Source organism: Neofelis nebulosa, chromosome 6 (assembly GCF_028018385.1).
Source record: "Neofelis nebulosa isolate mNeoNeb1 chromosome 6, mNeoNeb1.pri, whole genome shotgun sequence".
Taxonomy (NCBI): Eukaryota; Metazoa; Chordata; class Mammalia; order Carnivora; family Felidae; genus Neofelis; species Neofelis nebulosa.
Window position 1 is genome coordinate 37,813,888 of NC_080787.1, and position 18,241 is coordinate 37,832,128.

Consider the following 18,241-nt stretch of genomic DNA (forward strand, 5'->3'; position numbering starts at 1 on the left):
GGAAGCAGATTGAAAAGCCCGCCCCCGCAGACTCCCCACCCCCACCTGGGTCCCAAAGCCTCCAGTAGCCTCCTTTCTCTAAGGTCTCTCCTCCAGCCCGCTTCCCCCACCCCGGTTGCCTTGGAAACAGTGACGTGTGCATGCGGGGCGTGAGCCCTCTCCATCCTCTCCTGGAACCCCTGGCCCCTGCCTACTCAGACCCCAGCGGAGGATGAGATTGGGGGTCCTCGACCCTACCGCCCGCCTCCCGTCCCGGAGCTAGCCACGCCCGCGGGGCCGCCCCCCGCGGGCGCGTAGCTCGCTCCAGTGCGGGCGCCCCACCCCCAGCCCGCCCGGCGCCGGTGAACTGGCGGGGGTCTGGAGAATGCCGGCTTCGGCCTCTGGGATCCCTTCCCACTCCTTCACCCCTGGCGGACCAATGGATCCCGGGAACGCGGGCCGGCCCGCCCCTTCCCGGGCAGCCCTCGAGCGCGCTCCGCGTCCTGGGGGGTAGGCGGGAAGGGTGGGAGCCCCCGGGGCGCCCGAGCGCCGCGGAGCGCGGGAGAGCAGGGGTTAAACAAGGTGCCGGCGCCGGGCGCGGCGGGAGTGGGGGAAGGGAGCTAAGGGAAAGTGAGAGCGGGGGCGGCGGGGGGGGGGGGGGACGGGAGCGAAAGAACATCCTGTGCCCGTCGCCGGATGCGCGCCTGGGGAGGAGGTAGTCCGGGGAGGGGGGGAGCTAAGCGAGGAGGCCCGGGGCGGGGAAAGGCTCGGCCTCCGCCCCCCACCCGGCCCTCCTCCTCTGGGGGCGCCAATCTCAGTGCTTTCGCCGCGTTTCTCCTTGTCCCCCGGCTTCCGCTGGAGTAACGAGGTACAGAGAGGCCCCCGAATCTCGTTCCTGGGCCTGGGTAAGAGCCAGCTGGGGAGGGGACGGTCTCGGAAAGCGTGGGGTCCACGGCAGGGCACGGGCCGCACCCCCTGCCTTTCGTCTCTCCACTTTCTGGCTTTCTGCCTGGAGGAGCTCGCACGTATGGATTGCCCCCTGCTCACCAAGGGTCGCAACATAAATTCTGTCATTCAGTTCTGACAGCAGCACTTCCTGGTAGTTGGTAGGTGTCAGTAAACCCATATTCCGGAGGAGGAAACACAGGCTCAGATTAAGGGATTTGCCCAAATCCAAGCCCATCGGACTCCAGTGAACGTTCCAATATGCAGTAGGCTAATTTCCCCTTAGTTTCTCCTGTGCGTGCAAGCGCTGGTCCCCTCCTGTGTCCCCCGCCATAAAGACCTAGCACTGTGTCTTGCACAGTAGGCCGCCAATAGCGTAATAGGCTTTTTAAATTAACTAGGTTGAAACACTCATTACCAGAGCTTGGTAGTTGGGGTTTCGTAGGTGGGGACTGGGCTGGGGGAAAGAGTCCTCCTGGTTTAAGTATTTTGGGGGGCTTCAGAGAGGCTCCAGGGTTGTTCAAGGCAATTAAATGGGTCTGGGGAGTTGAGATTGATTAGCCTGAAGAAGAGGGGTGGGGCGGGTAGAGGTGAATGTCTTTCAGGTATCACTGAGACCCATCATCTGCGTGCTCACTGCCTTCCCACACCCAACGTTTTTGTCCAGGTGAAACCTGCTTATAATAGTAATTGTAGTTGACATTTGATGGGCCCTGGGCACTGTTTCAAGGATTTAATCCTCACAAACCACCCCAAGAGGCAGACATTATTATTACCATTTTCCAGGTGGGGAAAGTGGGGTACCAAGAGAGCGCAAAGCTAGGTCAGTGGCCAAACTGGTTTTGAACCCTAGTGGTGTGGCTCGAGCCCACACTCTCCTTCGCTAAACTAAGTTGCACCTACCATGATGGGAACATCAGCTTTGAGAGTAGAAAGCCAGTGCAGATGGCAGAGAGGTGTGTGCTAGGTCAGCCCTCGTGTTTTGCCTTGGTCAGGATAGGAAAGAAACTTGGGGCTGGTTGTGCGTATATGGAATCTCAGACTTCTCTGTCTGGATTTGACAGAAAGCAAAATAAGAAAACAAAAGCCAAGTTCCTACAAAGTTGCCTCTTGAACTTACGCACCCTGAGAACACTCAAAACACAACTACCATCTATTATCACTATCATTTCGTAAAAGCAAGCGCATTTTAATTCTCAAAATAAGAAAGACCTCCTCTGAATCAAAAGCAGTCATTCCCAAGAAAGGACGGTCATTGACTTTACACCAACAAATGGACGTTCCTCTGTAATTTTTTTTTTTCACGGTGCTGTGGGCTAGTGAGAATGTCACTCTGGGCATGGCCTCTGCCTCTTGGTCCCTCTGTATCATTTGAGAGCAGAACCAAGAGAAGTGTGCTTTAGGTGTAGCAGGAAGGAGTTGGGTTAAAGCCAAAAGAGGATGCTTTTTTTTTTTTTTCTTTAAAGAACAGGTGAGCGCTGCATTTACGTAGGAAGTGAGGGTTGCAGAGTCAAGCCCACGGACTAGAGAGGCCAGTAGCCCTGGTTTCTACCCCAGAGAAGGGCAGCAACCTTGTTCTGAAGGATCTACCCTCAAATCCACCAAGGTAGCCTTAGAACATAAAGCAGTCCCATTAGGCAGCCATTTCCTGCCTGGAGTCCATGCGGCATGACAGGTGGTTCCATGGCAGCAGGGAGGCCTCCAGGGGCCTCTATCACCCCTCATCACAGAGTCCATGTAGTCACCCACCTTGGGTGACTTGGGTAGAGTGCTTGGGTAGGAATGACCCTTGAGGAAGGCCGAGGACAGAAGAGAGGAAAGGAAGAGAATGACCACCTAGGAGTGTTGCCTGTAGCCCAGGGTGTGCGATGTGAAGGCTCTGAGTGGACGGGCCCGGCTGGCTGCAGCCTCCTTGGGGATGCTACTTTCCTATTTCCTCACATCCTTCAAGTCCAGGTGTAGCCCAGGACCTAGACCCTTCTAACAGGAGCTTAAACCCAGGCAGGTGAAGCCCTATTCTGGTACAATGGTGCTCAGTGCTGGCTCTGGGCTTGAGCCTGGCTTGGGGTTTGTCACTTCCCTGTTTTGTACTAGGAGGCAAGGCCAGAGGGGACAAGCAGGGAAAGGGGAGAAAGAGGGAAGGGTCTAGTCTCACCTGCCCTATCCTATTGGTGGAGACCAAGTCCTCCAAAGTCGAACTCTCATTTTCTGGGATGGTGGCATTTTTTCCACAGGAGGCCTCAAGCCTCATCTCACTGTGTAGGGGTGGGGCAGGGCACTGGGTTGTGGTTCTCCCAGATTTAGGCCCCCATCGTTTATTTTTAAGTTTCTTTGAGAGAGTATGTGCACATGAGCAGGGGAGGGGCAGTGAGAGAGAGAATCCCAAGCAGGCTCCACACTGTCAGCCCAGAGCCCGATGCAGGGCTCGAACCACAGACTGCAAGATCATGGCCTGAGCTGAAATCAAGAGTCGGGCGTTCAACCGACTGAGCCACCCAGCCACCCCTTAGACCCCCATCATTTAAAGGCACACACCTACCCAAGTTTTAATCCTGGAGTTATAGGATGCTAAATCTGGATCCTCTCAGGTTGCAAATGCACAAACTGAGACCGAGACATGGGCAATCTCTTCCTCCTCCAGGGTCACACCGGTTGGGCCTGGAGTGCCTATATAACCAGATTCTTGCTCACTCCGGGTTGGATTTTGACACTGTTGACAGAAGTCATGATTGGAGCCCCTACTAAGTACAGGACTCTACCAGATGTTGCAGATGCCGAGAGAGCTGCCCTCAAGAACTTTTGGCCAGACAGGTAATTACTACCCACTACAGGGGGAACTACAGTTGCTGGAAGGTGAGTTTGCCTCAAGGCTGCAAAACTTTACAAAGTGCTCCCCTTGATGGAAGGGGGCCCTGCCTGCAGAAACACCCAGATGCCCAGCAGTCAATCCATGGTGAAGAAATCAAAGATGAGAGGCCAGGGAGTGAGGGAACAGGGTTGCCAGTTGGGCACACCCGACACCCCTCCCAGAAACTTCCCAAGGAACAAGCCCAGAAATTGGGCCTCTGCTGCCCTCTAATGGAGGAAAGCAAGCCTCTAGAGCTGCCTACCGGGGCCCAGCCATCCTGGCTCTCCTAAAGAAAAGGGGACATGAAGGACCTTCCTGCCCCCAGAATTTTTATTCCCCTAGAGTCTCGAGCTTCATTTCCTACAGCCTCAGAAGCTGAAACTTCTCTCCTTCCAAGCGCCCCTGGCCATCTTGTTTCCCGATCACCACCCTCCATCCTGTTTCCCCAGTTTCCTTTGTTGCCCAGGTTCTGATTCTGGTACCCTGGTTCCCGGCCCTGCCAGAGTTCTGGTTCCAGAAGGCTCTTGCCAGGTGCCTTGGGCCTAGCTCCCACCTGGGAGCAAGGCAGCGCTGAAGACATGGGCATGAGTGTCCCCCAGTGCCTGGGGCAACTGCACATCCGCAAGGGTGTAGTGGGCTTGGCCACAGGTGCTGGGTTCATCTACCTGCTCTACAAGGCCATCAAGGCTGGCATAAAATGCCAACCGCCCCTCTGCACCACCTCACCAATCTGCATCGCCCGTGAGTGTACGGGCCCTGGGGAGAGGGCTCTGCCCCAGGAGGCACCTGCTCCCGAGGCCTCCAGTGTGGGAGGGCCCAAAGGTGACTCCTCCAAGCTCCTCTCTCCTCCCTCTTTCTCTCCTCCACCTTCCTCAAACCCGCCCTAGAGATGCTAGCTCTAGAACCTCCACCGGTCCATAGGACAACTTTGTGCCGAGTAGAAAAAGGCACCCTTCTGCCAGACTTTTTGATTGCCATCTGTTGGAATATCGTTGCCATATACTGATTATAACGAAATACCACATATGACTGCCATATGCCAGGAAATTGTTATAGTAAACACAAAACTATGACATTTAGGATACAAACGATACATCATTAGACGAAGTGCCCTGGGGCACAGCTCAGCTGTCTGTGGCGGTCCTGCATGTAGCAAGAAGGCCTCGCTTCAGAAAAAGCAAGACAGTCTTGTCCCCAGCTCCCTCTCCCCTCCCCCCTTCCCAACCCCATTCTCTGACCACTCCCGAGTCCCCAGCCTGAACCTGGCTGGGGTGGCTGTCTAGGCCTGGCAATCGAGCGAGAGCGGCACGGGCGGGACTCAGGTGAACTCCGGAGGCTCCTCAACTCTCTGGAGTGCAAACAGGATGAGTACGCCAAGAGCATGATCCTGCACAGTATCACGCGCTGTGTGTACTTGCTGGAGGCCGAGGTGAGGGAAAGGAAGCAGGAAGTCCTTCCCAACCAGCCCGGCCCCTGGGGGCTACGGCCGATCCCTGCCCCCTTGGCTGGACAGACTGTGTGCTGAGACCTGTCTCTCTGGCTGATGGCGGGAGGGGTCGTGCTGAGGGGCCTTGGTAACATGGGGGGCTGTGGGCCCAGGACACCCGCTTCTCCTGCCTCTTCTGTCTCTCTTGGCACACTCTAGGCCTCTGCTTGTACTACTGATGACATCGCATTGTTGGGCTCCATGCTGGATGACAAGGACAACAGTGTCAAAATCCAAGCTCTGAACACACTTAAAGCTTTCTCTGGCATCAGAAAATTCAGGCTTAAAGTCCAGGTGAGCAAAAGCAAGCGGTGGGGTGGACCACACAGGCTGTCCACAGACCGTGGGTTCTTTAATAGGCATGGGGTAAATAAATGGTCATGCTCCGGAAGTTTTGGGGTCTGATTTTCCTTGTAATCAAGTGAGAAAATGGTGGTCAGATTCCCGGCAGGATCATAAAAGCCTTTGAATATCAGGCTGAAACTGAACTAGGGTGCTAGGAGTATCTCTGAGCCCCAACTAGCAGAAAGCCCCAAGGTTCTTTCTGATACCATCCCATCCTACAACACCAATGGGGTGTCCTATGATGCCACTGCATTCTGACACCGTCTACCTGGAGTTAGTGCAGACCCCACAGATAAAGGATTCAGTCCCACGAGACTGCCTCCCACGTCACATGCCAGTCACAAGTGCCAGTACACTTAGCTATAAATTTGGACTTCCTCCTCTGGTTTGAGAATTCACTAGGAGGACTCACAGAACTCAGGAAAACACTGTACTTACATTTACCAGTTAATTATAAACTGAGGAGGAGCCAGATGGAGGAGACGCATAGAGCAAAGTATGGCGGGGGGAAGGGTGCAGTGTTTCCATGCCTTCTCTAGGTGAGCCACCCTCCTGACACCTTGATGTGTCCACCAACCTGGAAGTTCTCCGAGCCCTGTTTAGGGGTATGTGTGGAGGTTTCAATATGTAGGTGTGATTGATTAATCATTGGCCATTTGTGATTGAACTCAATCACCAACCCCTCCCTTCTTCAACCCCCCTTAATCATGGCTTGGCCTTTCTGGCCACCAGCATCCCCATCTGGAAGCTATCTACCATCCACGAGAGTCACCTGCTTGACATAAACTCCGGGGTAATGCAGAAGAACTTACTATGAAAAGCAAAACACCATTCTATCAGTCAAGTGCAAGGATTTTAGGAGCTCTGTGCCTAGAACCAGGGACAAAGACCAGATCTATCATATCGCCCACCCTCTGCTGTGTTGGTCTGATGCTGGTGGCTGGGCCACTGATGCCTTCACTACTACCATATAAGAAAATACAAGCCACCACACGTCCCCAGGCTTACCTGTTTTCACACCCATCCTTTCCTGCTTTCCCCCTGATGCCATGGGAAAATGGCTTTCTTCCTGTCTGTGGTCAATGTTAGTCTCAGTACTGGATCCCATCCCCTTCTTTGAGGACTTCTTTCCTTAATTAGACTCTTTGTCTGATATGCCCCCCCCCACCTCAACTCCTTCCCATTAATTCAACATGCTCTAATCCTTCCAATCCTAAAAAAACACCGTCCCATAAAAAAGAACCCTTCTTCCTTGACCTCCAAATTTCTCTCTAGCAAATGATCTCTCCTAATTAAAAATAAGTATAGAAAACTTACAAATATTTTATATGTGTACGGTAGAAAGAACTATAAACAAAACACACGTAACCAAAACCCAGGCTAAGAAATCTAACATGACCAACAGCTTAGATGCTCCGGTTGCTCCCCTCCCCCACAGTCCCAACCGGAGGCAATTATTTCCTCCATTTTGTGCATCTGTTCCTTGATTTCTTTATAGTTTTACCATATATTCAGGTATCATTCTGGCAACACGAGGTAGTTAATAATAGGCAAAATGTAGTTCGGGATGTTTTTAAGCTTCAACATATCCGGAAGTGTGCAGTTTGTATCCTGTGGTTTGCCTTCCCCCCCCAGCACTGGAAGATTCATCTTTATTGGTGTGGGTAGCTCTGTTTCCTTGTTTTCTTTTTTTTTTTTTAAATTTTTTTTTTCAACGTTTTTTATTTATTTTTGGGACAGAGAGAGACAGAGCACGAACGGGGGAGGGGCAGAGAGAGAGGGAGACACAGAATCGGAAACAGGCTCCAGGCTCCGAGCCATCGGCCCAGAGCCTGACGCGGGGCTCGAACTCACGGACCGCGAGATCGTGACCTGGCTGAAGTCGGACGCTCAACCGACTGCGCCACCCAGGCGCCCCTGTTTCCTTGTTTTCTACTGCTGTATAGTGCTCTAGTTCACGAACATCCTGCGATTGTATTTATCCATTTGCCCATGGGTAGGCACTTAAATTGTTTCTACATTGTGCCATGAGCATTCTTGTATACATCTCCCTTGAGGATATAGGAGACTTTCTCTAGGATATGTATGTATGCAGGCGTGGGATGGCTGGATGAAAGGGTATGCCCAACTTTTCAAAAAGGGTTGTATTAATTTACAGCCTGTACTGGCTCTGCATGAATATTCCAGTTGCGTTATATTCTCCCCGCCAAAACTTGGTATTTTCACACTTTAAATTTTTTGCATCAAACTTTTTTGAGGAGGGGCACTTGGCTGGCTCAGTCAGTAGACCATGCTTGATCTTGAGGTCATGAGTTCAAGCCCCATATTGAGCATGGAGCCTACTTAAAAAGAAAGGAAGGAAGAAAAAGTTTGGGGGGTTGGGGGGAAGGTCTCTAGGTCTCCACTTGGCTGGCTGCCTCTGCTTTATCCCTCAGCTCTCTCAGTTTCCCTAAGTCTGTAATTCTCAAACATATCAATTGCCTGCAGAGCTGTTTAACATTGAAGATTTCAGGACCCCACACCTAGAGAGTCTAGCTGAGCCGGGGAGCTATGTTTTTCACAAGCCCCCCCAGAAGATTCTGACGCAGCTGGTCTGGGCAACACTTTCCCCATCGTATCCTGAGGACCTGATCCCTATTCTCTGAGTAAAAGCAGCCAGTCAGCTTTCATCTGGATGCACTTTCCTGCATCTCTGTCCGTAGCCTGGGGACTCCCTTGACCTCCAGACCCTTGGCCAGCTGCTCCACTTAGACATCCTAGTGGCCCTCTAACTCAGCATGTCCAAAATGGAGCTTGCCCCTGTTCCCTAAGTTAGACCACCCTTTCCAGAGGGATCTGGTCCCATCAACCCCCTGCTTGGTCTTCCTTAAAGCTCTTGGCGTAAAGATCACAGTCCTTCACTTCCTTGCCCCAGCCCCGGCCATTCACATTGTATGTTTCATGCTCTTCTGCTCCCTGGCCCTTGCACCGGCTGTTCCCTCTGCCTGAAACACCACACCAGATGTGCTCTTATCTGTCCTTCAGCTCTTAGTGGACAACGAGGGGTTGGGGCAGGGAGAGGCAGGTACCAGTGGGAATGCTGTGACCCTCACTCCAGGATTCTTGCCTCCCTCTTACATGGCTCACACAAGTACAGCTTGTGGGATTCTCAGTCCTTGGTAGTATCTCTCAGTCCAAGCATCTTACGTCTTGGAAGTCAAGATCCCTTTATTCATTCAACAAATGTATATGAAGTACTTTGTGTTTAAGCACTGGAGGCACAACAGTGAGCAGAACAGGAAAGATCTCGGTCCCAGTGGAAGCTTATATTCTAGCAGGGCAAGGCAGGCAATACACAAATTAGTGAAATCTATGGTATATTTCACGTAACAAGTGCTACGGAGAAAAATAAAGAAGGGTGGTAAGGAAGCTGGTATGGGAGCTTCCTATACAGTTTCAAAGGAGAAAATCTTGGGGACGTAGAGCTTGATGAAGGGTTCATAGAACTAGAAATAACACCAAAAGCATGATCTATAAGAGAAAAAAATCGATACATTGGACTTCATCAAAACTCAAAGCATTTGCTCTGTGAAGAACCCTGTTAAGAGGCTGAAAAGACAAGCTGCAGGCAGGGAGGAAACATTTGCAAAGCACATAGCTGGCAAAGGACTCCTATCTAGATCGTATAAAGAGCTCTCGAAACTCACTATTTAAAAAAATCTAAGTAGAAAATGGGCAAAAGACGTGGCGATATTGCACTGAAGAAGATCTATGAATTGCAAAGAAGCACATGAAAAGATGCTTAAAATCAGTAGAGCTGAGGGAAACGTACTTAATGCTGCGGCGACCTATCACGACACACCTATTAAGTATTCTAAACTCAAAATTTGTGACAGTACCAGATGCTGGCGAAGGCGGAGAGAGACTGGATCTCTTGTGCGTTGCTGGTGGGAATGTGAAATGGTACAGCAGCCATTCTGGAAAATAGTTTGGCAGGTTTTTTTGTTTTTGTTTTTCTTTTTTTTTTTTAATTTTTTTTTTTTTGATTTTTTTTTTTCATTTTCGAGACAGAGACAGAACATGAACGGAGGAGGGTCAGAGAGAGGGAGACAGAGAATCTGAAGCAGACACCAGGCTCCGAGCTGTCAGCACAGAGCCTGACGCGGGGCTCGAACTCACGGACTGTGAGATCATGACCTGAGCTGAAGTCAGACGCTTAACCGAATGAGCCACCCAGGCGCCCCTTGTTTTTCTTTTAAAAACGAATTATATGTTTACCACACAACCCAGCAATTGCACTCTTAGGCATTTATCCTAGAGAAATGAAAACTTCTGTCTGCACAAAAACCTGTACACGATCTTATTCGTTGCCACTTTTCCTGTAATAGTCAAAAGCTAGAAACAAGCAAAATGTCTCTCAATGGATAGATGGTTAGACAAACTGGTAATCCACGCCATGGAACGCTAGTCGGGAACACAAGGGAGTGAAGTCTTGACACACACCACAACCTGGATCTCAAGGGCATCACACTGGGTGAGAAACCAATCTCAGAAGGTCCCAAAGTGTGATTCAATGTATGTAACATTCTCAAAGTGAAAAAATTGTAGAGATGGAAAACAGGTTAGTAGTTGGGCCGCTTTGGGTGGGAAGGGGCAAATGTGACCGTAATGGAGTCCCAGGAGGAAGATCTTTGTGGTGATGGGACACCGCTGATGGCATAATCCGTTGAGAGCAGTGGTGGTTACGTGAATCTACACACGTGATAAAATGACACAGTGCCAGACTCACAGTTTGTGCCAACACCGATTTCCTCGTTTTGGTATCGTGTATAGTTATGTAAGGTGTGACTTACATCGAGCTTAAGTTTCCCTCGAGTGACCATCGAGGGAAACGGGGTGACAAGCACACAGGACCTCTCTGGGCTCTTTTTGCAACTTGAGAATTTATAGTTATTTGGAAATTAAAAGTTTGAAAATAAGTATGTTGCATGTGCAGTGCTGTGGGGAATGGAATAAAGATGGGGGATAAGCAGGGCTGGGACGGGAGTGGTTGCAGTCTTAAAGAAGGGGGTGGGTCAGGGAAGACCTCACGGAGAAGGCGGCATTAGCATAAAGTCTTCAAGGAGGTAAGAGAGGGAGCTATGACTACCTGGAGGGAGAGCATTCTAAGTAGAGGAAACAGCCTGCACAAAAACAAGATAAGTGTGTATCTGGCATGCTCAAGGAATGGCTAAGAGACCATTGCGATGGCAACCACGGGAGCCAAGGAGAATAGGTGATGAGGTCAAAGAAATAGCGGTGGAGGTGGGGGGTGGGGGGAGAGGGGCAGAGCATATGGGACCTTGCAAGCCACTGTAAGGACTTCAGCTCTTACCCTGAGCGAACTAGGGACTTGAGCCGAAGAGTGACGTGTCTAACACGTCTGCTATTCTGAAAATAGAGGCAGGGGGCGAGGATGGAAGCAGGGAGACAGGAGGCTCTTGCAGAAATCCAAGTGAGAAATCATGGTGGCTTGGAACAGGGTGGTAGAGAGGAGACGGTGAGAAGCAGCTTAACTGTTGATAGATTTTAGAAGGTAGAGCCAACAGGATTTTTCTGAAGGATTGGAAAAAGTGGTGTGAAGAAAAACAAAGCACAGTAGTTAAAGAGGACCACTTTGAAGATTTTTGACCCGAGTAATTGGAAGGGGGGTGTAACCAACAGCAGAGACAGGGAAGATGGTGGAAGAAACAGGTTTGGGGACTGCATACATGTTAACTTTGAAAGGTCTATTTGCATTCTGGCAAGGGACGCCTGGCTGGCTAGGTTGGCAGAGCATGTGACTCTTGATCTCGGCATTGTGAGTTCGTGCCTCACGTTGGGTATAGAGATCACTTAAAAAATAAAATCTTTAAAAATGGGGGTGGTTCATGCCGGTCAGAGTGGCTAAAATGAACAAATCAGGAGACTAGATGCTGGAGAGGATGTGGGGAAATGGAAACCCTCTTGCACTGTTGGTGGGAATGCAGACTGGTGCAGCTGCTCTGGAAAACAGTGTGGAAGTTCCTCAAAAAATTAAAAATAGATCTACCCTATGACCCAGCAATAGCACTGCTACAAATTTACCCAAGGGATACAGGAGTGCTGATGCATAGGGGCACTTGTACCCTAATGTTTATAGCAGCACTTTCAACAATAGCCAAATTATGGAAAGAGCCTAAATGTCCACCAACTGACGAATGGATAAAGAAGACGTGGTTTATATATACAATGGCATACTACTTGGCAATGAGAAAGAATGAAATCTGGCCTTTTGTAGCAACGTGGATGGAACTGGAGGGTATTATGCTAAGTGAAATAAATCAGACAGAGAAAGACAGATACCATATGTTTTCACTCACATGTGTATCCTGAAAAATTTAACAGAAGACCGTGGGGGAGGGGAAGGGGGGAAAAGTTACAGAGAGGGAAGGAGGCAAACCATAAGAGACTACTGAGAACAAACTGAGGGTTGATGGGGGTGGGGGAGAGAGGAAAGTGGGTGATGGGCATTGAGGAGAGCACTTGTTGGGATGAGCACGGGGTGTTGTATGGAAACCAATTTGACAATAAATTTATATATATATGTATATGTATATATATATATATATATATATATATATATATATATATATATATATATATAAAAGGGGGTGGTTGTGGTATGCCTGGGTGGCTCAGCTGGTTAAATGTCTAACTCTTGATTTTGGCTCAGGTCATGAGCCCAGGGTCAAGATATTTCTCTCTCTCTCTCTCTCCCCCCCCCCTCCCCCGCCCTTCTCTCCTGCTCATGCTCTCTCTCTCAAAAATAATAAAACACTCTAAAAAGCATTCTGGGTTGAGGTAGAATTGGCACCTGAATATATGAATCTGGAGTTCAGGGAGAGGTCTGGGTTGGAGACAGAAAGCTGAAAGGCATCAGCATCAATTGTATTTAACACTGTGAGTCTGGATGATATCACTAAGGGAGAGATGAAGATAGAGAAGAAAAGGTTAGGCCTAAGAACCAGGAAAGACTTCTGTGGACGAGAAGCCAAGGGGAGCAAGGAGGTAGGAGTGACCTAAGAGGTCAAATAACAAGAGTGTAAGTTAGAGGGAATTGTCTACTGGGTTTGGCTCAGGCATCATGGGTGGGGCAGGGAAGAGTGAAGGCAGAGGCTGGGACAGTGTTGGGGATCACCACATAAAAGCAGATCCTTCTCCCCCCACCCCCACCCCCCAGGAACACTCCATCAAGGTCCTGGAACTGATCTCCAGCATCTGGGATTCCGAGCTGCACATTGCAGGCCTCAGACTCCTCAACAACCTCCCACTGCCTGACTATGTGCATCCACAGCTGAGACGGGTGATGCCTGCCTTGATGGAGATCCTGCAGTCGGACTATATCCTGGCACAGGTGCCTGAGGACCGTGGCCCAGGCCCTGCCACTCCTGACCAGCCCTGCACCAGCACCTAGAGGGAGGAACAGAGATTTGTGCATTCCCTGCTCGGGCCCAGAGCAATCTGCCTTCTCATGTCTTGCTCTTTCTTTTATTCAGGTGCAAGCCATTCGATTGCTGAGCTACCTGGCACAGAAGTATGATCTTCTCTATGATATTCTCAACTGCCAGGTGAGATAGGAACTGAAGAAGGGTTGATGGATACCAACTCAGATATTGGGGAAGGAAGAATCACGGATTCCCCAGGCAGACTTAGCCCTAACAAGATCGTCTTGTTTCTCTTCACGCCTTTGCACTAGATATATTGAAAAACATCCCCTCTTCCATTCTCCCAATAGAATAGAATTCATTTTGTTAGGAGGAGGATTCTCCTTTAAAGGGCCTTCTGAACTCTGAGAGCCAGGAATCCAGGCGACAAAACAAAAGACAATGTAGGTATTTTCATATTAGAGAAGAGTTGCTTATAACAAAAACCATTATTAGGAATAGACAAGGTCACTACGTAATAATTAGGTCAGAAGGATAAAGTAACTCTTAACTTATATGAACCTAATAACATAACCTCAAAATTTATATGGCAAGGTGCGCCTGGGTGGCTCGGTCGGTTAAGCGTGCTACTTCAGCTTAGGTCATGATCTCATTGTTTGTGAGTTCCAGCCCCACGTCCAGCTCTGTGCTGACAGCTTAGAGCCTGGAGCCTGCTTTGGGTTCTGTGTCTCCCTCTCTGTCTTCCCCTCCCCCACTTGCATTGTGTGTGTGTGTGTCTCTCTCTCTCTCTCAAAATAATAAACATTAAAGAAAATTAAAAAAAAATTATATGGCAAAAACTTGATAAAATTACAAGGAAAACATTTTTTTCTCTTTCTTCAGTTTTAGTGAGGTATAATGGACAGATAAAATTGTAAGATATTTAAAGTGTACATAGTGGTGATTTGATATAATATAGATAATACATTGTGAAAGGATTCTCATTATCTAGTTGATTAGCAAACATATCTATCACTTCACATATTTACCTTGTGTGTGTGTGAGAACATTTAAGTTCTACTCTCTTAGCAAATTTTGATTATATAATACAGTGTTATTAACTCTAATCACCATGTTTTACATCAGATCCTCAGACCTTATTTATCGTATAGCCGAAAGTTTATATCCTTGTACCAATGTCTCCCTATTTCTTCTACACTGCCAGCCCCTGGCAACCATTTTTCTATTCTCTGTTTCCGAGTGTGACTTTTTTTTTTTTTTTTTTTTTTTTAAGTTTCCACCAATAAGTGATACTATGCAGTATCTGTTTTTCTCTGTCTGGCTTATCTTACTTAGCAGAATGTCCTCAAAGTTCATCCATGTTGTCACAAATGGTAGGATTTTCTTACTTTCACGGCTGAATCATTCTAAGGAAAAAACTGACACATTTCCACCACAATGGAAGATTTGGGAGATTTTAATTATTTTTTCAGCAGTTAATAGATAAAAACCGAAAACTAGTAAGGGTATATTTGCTGTGAATAACTTAAATAAGCTTGAGCCACTAGACACACCTACAATTGTAAAGAACACTTCACAGTTAGTAAATGCACATTCATGTCAAACACACAACATGTTTTAAAAAATTGGGGCACCTGGGTGGCTCAGTTGGTTAGGCGTCCAACCCTTGATTTTGGCTCAGGTCATGATCCCAGGGTCATGGGATCGAGCCCCATATTGGGCTTAGCGCTGGGCATGAGCCTGCTTAAGATTTTCTCTCTCTCTGGGGCACTCTGGATGGCTCAGTCTGACTTCCTCTCAGGGCGCGTCTGACTTCCGCTCAGGGCGTGATCTCACAGTTTGTAAGTTTGAGCCCCGTGTGGGGCTCTGTGCTGATGGCTCAGAGCCTGGAGCCTGCTTCTGACTCTGTGTCTTCCTCTCTCTCTCTCTGCCCCTCCCCTGCTCATGCTCTGTGTCTCAAAAATAAATAAACGTTCAAAAAATTAAAAAAAAAAAAAAGATTTTCTCTGTCTCTCTCCCTCTACCCCTCTGCCTCTCTCTTTCTCAAAACAAAAATATTTTTTAAAAATGTGAGACAGAAAGAACATGAGCAGGGGATGGTCAGGGAGAGAGAGGGGAGGACAGAGAATCCAAAGTGGGCTTTGAGCCGACAGCAGCAAGTCTGATGCGGGGCTCGAACTCACCAACCACGAGATCAAGACCTGAGCCGAAGTCAGATGCTCAACCAACTGAGCCACCCAGGCACCCCAAAATAAAAATATTTATAAAAGTTAACCACATGATAAGCTTTAATATTTGACTCAACAGATTTCCCAGCATCAATGTTATGATCATATCTCTCATGTTTTATGACCACATTGCCATTGTGTTAGAGAATGATAATGAAAGGAAAACTACAAAAATCCTATTCAGTTGAATCTGAAGCTTAGGTACTGGGGAGCTGAGGCAATCGGAAGATGGAAGAACTTTAGAACTTGTCTTGGATTTCTTTGCCATTGTCGCTCCACTCCCGTCACAGGTGCATGCCAACTTCCTGAAACTGTTTCAGTCCACACAGCCAGGGAGTCTGCTGTTTGAGGTCCTGGTGTTTGCCGAGCGGCTAAGTGAGGGCCGGAATTCACCCCACTACCGTGCCGTGAAGTGGCATTACAACGAACAGTCGCTGCACGAAGCCCTTTTTGGGGATGAGTCACGACTGGCAGACCGGCTGCTCGCTCTGGTCATCCACCCTGAGGAGGAGGTTCAGATCCAGGCCTGCAAGGTCATAGTCAGCCTGCAGTGCTCCCAGGATGTGGGAGTCCGGCCCTCCGTCTGCCAGCCCAGCCGTTCCTACTTTAATAGCGGGGAATAAAATTAAGGAGAGCCAATAAATGACTATGGGAGAAAAGCGTGAGGAGCAGTTTCTGTTTAGGGCCTTCCAGGGGCTGGGTGGGGATTTCAGCCGGCCTGATTGCTACATGGAGCATGGCAAAGCATGGGAACATCTCCCAGAACACATCCCCACTTCTCTGCTTAGGGGACAGATTCCCTTCTACCCCTGCTGCTTTTAAAATTTGAATGTGGAGCCAGTGCTTTAAGGGAGTTTTAGGGAGAAGGCACGTCTCGGGGACAGAGGCCAAAGATAATCAGCAGGAGACAGTATTGCATGGGCTTACTCAGCACGGGCCAGGCTGTGCCACAGTAACAAACAGCCTCCAAATTTTAGTGGCTTAAAAATGACAAAGTTGTTTTTTTTTTTTTTAAGTTTATTTATTTATTCATTGGTGCAGAATGAGAGGGAGAGAGAGAGAGGAAGAATCCTAAGCAGGCTCCACACTGGCAGCACAGAGCCCAGCGTGAGGCTTGAACTCATGAACCGTGAGATCATGACCTGAGCTGAAACCAAGAGTCGGAGGCTTAACCAACTGAGCCACCCAGGTGCCCCGACAAGGTTATTTCTTATTCCTACTCCATGCCTACAGCTGGGGCGATAGAGGGACAGGTGTCTCTTCCAAATCCTCTTCTCTCTGTGACCAAGGCTGAGGGTGGATCTTCACTGTGTATCTACAACTCCTAGAGAAGGAAAAGGGAAGGTGGCAGTGATCACTGGCTCTTGAAAGTTACACCAGAGGGGCGCCTGGGTGGCTCAGTCGGGTAAGTGACCGACTTCAGCTCAGGTCACGATCTCCTGGTTGGTGAGTTTGAGCCCTGCGTCGGGTTCTGTGCTGACAGCTCAGAGCCTGGAACCTGCTTCGGATCCTGTGTCTCGCTCTCTCTCTGCCCCTCCCCCGGTCACACTCTGTCTTTCTGTCTCTCTCAAAAATAAATAAACATTAGGGGCGCCTGGGTGGCTCAGTCGGTTGAGCGTCCGACTTCAGCTCAGGTCACGATCTCACGGTCCGTGAGTTCGAGCCCCGCGTCAGGCTCTGGGCTGATGGCTCAGAGCCTGGAGCCTGCTTCCAATTCTGTGTCTCCCTCTCTCTCTGCCCCTCCCCCGTTCATGCTCTGTCTCTCTCTGTTCTCAAAAATAAAATAAAATAAAATAAAATAAAATAATAAAATAAAAAAATAAAATAAAATAAATAAACATTAAAAAAAAAAAAAGCTACACCAGAAATGATGCTCGCACTTCACTAGCCATAGAGGGTAGGGGAGATCAGTCTTACTATGTGTCCAAGAACTGAAAATATTTCGTGGAAAAAGCATTAATGACAGAGACTGCAGGCGTATTAGAAGAGTGAGAGCTCTGGAATCAGACTCTGAGGTTCAAATACAGCTCTGTCACGTACTGATTGTGTGACTTTAGGCGAGCCATGTACCCCATGTGAGCCTCAGTCCCTTCACCTATAAAATGACATATATAATAATCTATATAATGAGAGAACTTATCTCCTGAGGCTGTTGAGAGGATTACGTGGGGGATATGTGAGTTAGTGAATGTAAGACACAATGTTCTGCACGAGAAGGGTATTCACCAAAGATCGAAGATTGAGAGAGTGAAAGATTGACACGGGAAAGGTCCTAGAGAGCATTGAGTCCTATGTGTCTGCAGACCAGTCTCTTTGGGTTGCAGGCACCGGGGAGTCCCAGAACTCTCTAAGAAGCACCCTGAAATGCCACTAGAACTTAGCTTTAGAAACCAGAGTGATTATGTGAATAATATAAAATCATAACCATGTAATCTCCAGAAACAAGAAGACTGTCAAACCAAATATGATCACCTATTTTCAGAATTCCCAGATAGTGCATTTCCCATGTGTTCATTCATTGTGTTACCTGTGTTATTCTGGAAAACAAGCAGTAGTGGTTGTTAATGGTTTAAGAAAACATTACGGGGGGCACCTGGGTGGCTCAGTCGGTTGAGGGTCTGGCTTTGGCTCAGGTCATGATCTCATGGTTCATGAGTCTGATCCCCACATCAGATTCTGTGCTGACAGCTTAGAGCCTGGAGCCTGCTTTGGATTCTGTGTCTCCCTCGCTCTCTGCCCCTCCCCCACTCATGCTCTGTCACCCTTTCTCTCAAAAATAAATGAACATTAAGAAAAGAGAAAACGTTATGGGAGAAAACCCTAAAATTGGAGTCGTTCTATCTGCAACTACTTGATTTAGGAGGAAGAACATGTGGGCCCAGCTAAAGAACCCCAGTATTCTTAGGGGCAGGACCACAGTCTAGTCTAAGGCCAACTCTGGCATTTTGTTGAAAGAAAAAACAAACCCAAAGAGGAAAAGTGATTT

At 48.6% G+C, this 18,241-nt stretch overlaps 1 protein-coding gene across 5 annotated transcripts; it reads left to right on the forward strand.

The window, feature by feature from the left end:
- The first annotated feature begins 653 nt into the window (after positions 1-653).
- ARMC12 (armadillo repeat containing 12) lies at positions 654-16,996 on the forward strand. Of its 5 annotated transcripts, XM_058733697.1 has the most exons (7): positions 654-884; positions 3,687-3,735; positions 5,056-5,201; positions 5,418-5,552; positions 12,823-12,996; positions 13,139-13,210; positions 15,546-16,996. In XM_058733697.1, the coding sequence occupies exons 2-7, from the start codon at positions 3,687-3,689 to the stop codon at positions 15,876-15,878; spliced, it is 909 nt and encodes a 302-aa protein (XP_058589680.1). In that variant the 5' UTR covers positions 654-884; the 3' UTR covers positions 15,879-16,996. The 5 variants fall into 5 exon arrangements, with proteins under 5 accessions (XP_058589680.1, XP_058589679.1, XP_058589676.1 ...); XM_058733696.1 differs by lacking the exon at positions 654-884 and having other exon boundaries at positions 3,681-3,735; XM_058733693.1 differs by lacking the exons at positions 654-884; positions 3,687-3,735 and adding an exon at positions 3,742-4,594.
- Positions 16,997-18,241: the final 1,245 nt, after the last annotated feature.